This window comes from Lycium ferocissimum, unplaced genomic scaffold (genome assembly GCF_029784015.1).
Source record: "Lycium ferocissimum isolate CSIRO_LF1 unplaced genomic scaffold, AGI_CSIRO_Lferr_CH_V1 ctg8813, whole genome shotgun sequence".
NCBI lineage: Eukaryota > Viridiplantae > Streptophyta > Magnoliopsida > Solanales > Solanaceae > Lycium > Lycium ferocissimum.
The window spans coordinates 1,166-7,007 of record NW_026727439.1 but is presented as its reverse complement, the minus strand read 5'-3'; the positions used below and the strand labels follow the sequence as shown (position 1 = coordinate 7,007).

Sequence of the window (5,842 nt, the reverse complement as noted above, 5' to 3'; positions counted from 1 at the left end):
ATTTTTCAGAAGCTGCGGATGGCTCTTGGAGTGGTGAGTCAAGTTTAAGGGGGGATGTTAAAAAAATAAACTTGTTCACATTATTTAATTTGTTCACATTGTATTTAATTTAGTTCATGAACTAGTAGATTAATGTATTAAGAGATACATGAATTGGTGGAAAATTCTAGATTAGTCTAGTGAGTTCTTATTCATGTACTTGGAGGATGTGAAGTGTGAAATTATTAATAGTGATACATGTATGCTAGGCTAGATACATGAATTCACCTATAAATAGTCAAGTAATCTAGCCATTTGAATCAAGCCAAGTTGAATAGAAAATCATCTTTCCTCCATTTCTCTTCTAGTGAGTTTTGAGTATTATTTGTGTTGTCTTGCTCTCCCAAATTTCCAACATATTTGGTGTCACTTCTTGCTTCTTATTAATTACTTTTTCTTTTTATGTTTTTCTTAGTTTGATTTATTTCTTAATTTCAAAATTTCTAAGTCAGTCACATTAAAATTCCTATTTTCCTTTTCACCGTAAAACTTTAGTATATAATCAAATGAAATGTTCATATTAATTGATCCTCGATCCACCTATAATTAATAGTAGTATAATCATGATCTTCTTGAATCCTAGATCCGCTGATCTGCCATATCGAAACCAAAAATGCACATATAATCTGAACATCATGTGTTATCGTTCTATGTCTTATATAACACTTCAGTGTCCTCTTCTTTTACAATTTGTACGTATTTCACCCAAGGTATCATATGAAGTATTCCTTCTTTAGATGTTCAATAGGCAACAACCTAGAATCCTATCAATTCTTTTCTTTAATTCGCCTTCCGTCAAGGGCGTCATAGTTTCAAGTGAACATACATAAGCTAAGAAGTGTCGCTATATGAATGTCCTCAATTAACTCCGAGGTCAATATGCCTGTGTTTATAGTTTTTACATTGGACTTCGGGTTACTTTCCAGCATCTTTTTCTCTCCTTTCATTTGTAAAATCTTACACTAATATTTTTATGTCCTTCCTCGGGCATGCAAAACAATGGTACTGCGCCATACTGAAAAACAGTGATATTTGTGTTATAAATTGGTGTGCTTCTTGGGGTCATGTTGAATCAATGCATATTGTTCTCGTTTAATTTCCACTCTTTCTTTATAGTTCCGTGTACTACTTTGAGCAAAAAAGTTTAGAAAAAAATTGTCTTTCGTGTCTTGACTGTTAACCATATTAAATTATAATTAGGATACCTAAGCATTCTTGAATATTTTTAAAATGTAAAATTTTATGTCTACCACCTTCATATAATCTCCAAACCTTTTACTCCTTCCGTTCACTTTTACTTATCCACTATGGACTTTGCATACCCTTTAAGAAATAATAAATGAAGCGTATATTTTATCATGATACCCTTATTAATTAGTGTATGACTTTTTAATGGATTTGAAAATGATTTGGAATAGTAATTAATGCTAAGGGTAAAACAGAAAAAATCAATTATTTTTCTCTTGATATGTGAAAGTGGACAAGTAAAAGTAAAAGTCTATTTTTAGAATGGTGGACAAGTAAAAGTGAACGGAAAGAGTATATTTATTCACAAACAATTTTATAATGTTAGCGATATATGTACCCCTCATTGATAATGTGAAAAAGGTTCGCTAGCTTATAATGATCCTGGATTACTACTCCACATTGCTTTAAGGTTAATTTGGGTTGGATATTCATGCTCTTTGTTTCACAGTCTCATACTGCTTGTTTTGAAACCATTTCCATCTTGCAAAAACATTACAAAACAATAAGGCAATTGTTGCATATGGAAAACAGCTTGATCCAATAAAACTTTTTAGCACGCCCGAATAACAGAACAGAGATGGTTTGGCTGCTGCAACAGACATATAAACTCGCATTGGCCAGTAGTATTTGCTAATTTGCTTTTTGCTGAATATCCAAGAGACATGCATGAGCGCATTTTATCTGGAGTCATTCCACCACCATTATCTGTAGTCCAATTGTGAAAGAATTACTCAAGATTCAAACGAGAAAAGAGCGGCCTACCAACGAAAACATTTATTATGTGTCTCACACAATAACTAACATTAGTTGTGCGATGCTTCTTTTTGTCTCACAACTTAGTGGACCCAAAAGTGTAAGAATCGGGTCCACTAAAGTGTGAGACAAAAAAAAGTCTCGCACAACTGTGAGGTATGTAATAAAGTTTTTTTGCCTACCAACTATAGATCAAGTATCCGATCCACAAGTATGGTCTGTAGAACAATAAAGGAGAATCTCTCCAAAAACTCCAAGAATCCAGAGAACCAGCAACATAAAATTGAACAAAAGAATCTACAAGGAGAGTGGATGAATATATATACCTTCAACTAATATCATTTTACCCTTATCTTTCTTGTTGTCCAGCACATCTACACTGACATAGGTAGCTCCATTGCAAACCTGAAGGAAAAATATTTCCAAAGAAAGGGAGTGATTAAGGTGGTGGAAGAAGGGAGAAGAGAAAAGGAAATAACGGAACAGGAAACCACAGCACGTGTACCTCATCCATAGCATTGTCAAGAAGCTCAGCAAAAGCTCGTGCAGAGAACAAGCTTATAAAAACATCAACAAAGAGAAATCTTACACTAATATATATGGGAGAAATGAACTTAAGGAACATGAAAGTAAATGAAAGCTTCAGCTTTGCAACAAACTTTACCTCCCAACGCCCATTTATGACTGGTGGCATTTGAATGCAAGAATTTTGGGTGAACTCTCACATGATCCATGCCATCTGCACATATGAATGAAATCAAAGTAAATGAAGGATGCCTTTTTTTTGAGTGATAAGAAAAAGGTAGTTAATTACATTAACCCAGCAGTCAACCATATCAATTGTTAGACAAGTATATGTCCCTCACTTTGGTTGTGTAAAAGTTTTCAAAGGGTTAATAGTTGTCCTGAGTTACTCTATTCACGCGTTAAGGTTTTAGTTCCAATGTTCATATTCTTTCACAAGATATCTGAGCTAGCCTTTGACAATACCATTCTCACTCTCATAAGCAAGTGCTAGACAATGTGTGAACGCTAAATTCGATTTAAGAGAATGAGGAGTTATTTTTCCCAAAAATGGACATATTAAGGAGTCTATACAAGTCCCGTGTTACTTAACCTATTGTCTTATTGTATTGAGTTGAATGCTAAAATTCTTTTACTTATATTTGAAGATAGTTCAGTATCAAGCTGAGTGTCTTCTCTCACTCAACTCTGCCCATATCCCATCAAGCCACTCTATCTTCTTCCTCTCAATTTAGCCCATCGAGCCCTCAACTACGTATCAGACACATTTCTTAGCCTATTAAGCTTATCTAGATATATACTTTAGGGCTATTCCTCAACCTATGGGGCATATTTTATGCTCTTGACCTCGCCTTTAGCAATTCAAGGCTTCTCTCTCTCTTTTACAATTGAACTTGTTTCGCCAAGAAAAGAACTTCAAGTTGACATCTAACCTTAGCAACAGATCAACAAGATTACATATATGAGTGGTATCAAAAGAAACTATTTATCCAACATTCATAGTATAAGAAATTTCAACAATAACAACTGCACCTCAATCCCAAGCAAGTTGTGGTTAGCTATATAAATCTCAACTGATCGTGTTGGTCTATTTAAGCTCATCTCAATCCAATATCATGCAAAATAAAGATAAAAGTACTAGACGTTATCTATATTTTCTATTGGCGTATAAATTCTCTAACAGGATTAAAACACTCCCGGTGGGATAACTGGACTCAACATGGGTCTCTTTATCAGATGCTAAATCCTACTGACGAGCCAGGTAATGTAAAAGTTAAATATTTCTTAGTGAATCAGCAATGGGAGCTAGATGATAATCCTTTTTCCTTATCAAGGGATACTTTGAATTTGATCAAAAGTATTCACATTGGTAAAGAAGATGAAAAGGACCAGCCTATTTGGAAGCCGAATAGCAATGGCCTTTTTACATGTTCCGGTCTTTTGATTTGAGAAATAAACAAGTAGCCCCTCCTATCTTTAACTACATATGGATTAAAGAAATTCCTTTCAAGGTTTCTTTCTTCATGTGGAAGCTTTTAAAGAAAAATCTCCCTCTGGATGCTAATCTTTCAAGACTTAACATTGACAAAGGTGCTAGTTGTTGTTGTTGTTGCAGGACTGCATGTGTGGAAATTGATAATCATGTTTTTGCACAAAGTAAACTTGCAAGACAAACATGGCAAATCATTACCAGACCTGCGGGATTAGCATTACTGGCTCAACAGTTCAAACAGTTCTTTGGCAGTGGTGGAGACAAAAACCAAGAAATATCGTTCACAAATTTCTCCTACTTATCACACCAATGATAGTATGTTGGGAAATTTGGAGAGCAAGGTGCACTAAGAAATTTGAATTAAAAAATATTACTGCTTCTAATATATGTTTTCAATCTTTATTTCAGATCAAGGTGGCAATCGTTTAGACTACACCGAAATTTGTTTACAAGCAGAAAATTTCAAAGCGTTGATAACAAGTAAGATGATCAAGTGGAGCAAACCATAACACGTGGAAGCTCAACACAGGGGAAGCTACATGGAAAATCAAAACAAAGCAGGAGGCGGTATTGTTAGGAACGAAAATGGGATATGGTCATGGCTTTGCACATCCATCCAATTTCGCACTAACAATTATAGTGAAGCATATGCAGCTCTAGTTATTTCTTGTCATCCCTTCGAAGCCCTCGAAGTAGAATTGATTCCAAGATGGTCGTACAAATGATTGAGGGTTCCATTAAACCTCCTTGGAGGTTACATGGCATCATAGAAAGCATTAAGTCAAAGATGGCTCATAGAAACATCTCGATACAACATTGCTATAGAGAAGGAAATGAGGTGGCAGATGCCATACGCAACAAGAATACAAGTCCCTAGAATTTTTTTGATTGAAGGTGACTTGCCGATGGAAGTTAGAGGACCACTCAGAATGAATAAGCTCAACCTTCCTTCCTTTAGGAGGAGAGTTAAAAAGAACGCAGGTTGGTACTTTGAACCTCCGTGAGGTGACTTAGGCAAAATGCATTAACTGACTTAAAGTTTCAATGCATTAGTATATCTTTAGTATAGTATTGAATGTAATCTTGTGTATGGAGGTAACCATGTCCCCTCCAATATTTTGGAATCAATGGACATGGTAGGGGTTGCATCCCATCACTATGATGGTGATGGATTTTGGAAAAAAAAAAAAAGGATTAAAACACTCCTAACATGACAAAAACTTAATCCCAACTAATTAGTGCCACCTCTACAGATCTTTTTCTTTCCGTGTGCCCTATTTCTAGCTAAGTCTTAATGGATTCTAAGAGATTATTGTAGGTCTTTTGAGACAACTTCCTTTCATGTGATTATAGATCTCCAATGTTTAATACGATAAATAGCACCAACAGGGGGTGGGGTAGGGATGGGGTATGTGCTACTAATAATCTTGTAGAGCTCTTCTACTACACTCTATATTTCATCCCAAATTCAATTCATTCATGTGGCTACATAGCTACATTATATTGTGCAATGACTTCAAATACTAATCAAGTAGGACATCAATTAGATTCAATTATATGGCAATGTCCAAAAATCTTTACTTTAATGCAAAATCCAAAGCTAATAGTATATTGAACAACAAAGGAATAAGGAAAAGGGGAAAGGCTTACAATATCTTGTACTTCGTTCATGCAAGAGTTTCTTATCAATGCAAAGTTCCAAACTTTACAAATAGTCTTTAATTAGCATCCATCATTTTCAATTAGATGACAATGTACTCTAGTGAAAATCCTGGCTCAACACTT

At 35.0% G+C, this 5,842-nt stretch overlaps 1 protein-coding gene across 2 annotated transcripts; it reads right to left on the bottom strand.

Moving 5' to 3' along the window:
- Positions 1 to 1,737: 1,737 nt before the first annotated feature.
- Positions 1,738 to 2,778, bottom strand: LOC132045971 (protein MICRORCHIDIA 7-like). Of its 2 annotated transcripts, XM_059436534.1 has the most exons (4): positions 2,705 to 2,778; positions 2,546 to 2,580; positions 2,367 to 2,445; positions 1,738 to 1,992 (listed from the first exon to the last, which is right to left on the bottom strand). In XM_059436534.1, exons 1-4 carry the CDS (start codon positions 2,772 to 2,774, stop codon positions 1,838 to 1,840), a joined length of 339 nt encoding a protein of 112 aa, XP_059292517.1. In that variant the 5' UTR covers positions 2,775 to 2,778; the 3' UTR covers positions 1,738 to 1,837. The 2 variants fall into 2 exon arrangements, with proteins under 2 accessions (XP_059292517.1, XP_059292516.1); XM_059436533.1 differs by having other exon boundaries at positions 2,367 to 2,580; positions 2,705 to 2,759.
- Between the last annotated feature and the right edge of the window lie 3,064 nt (positions 2,779 to 5,842).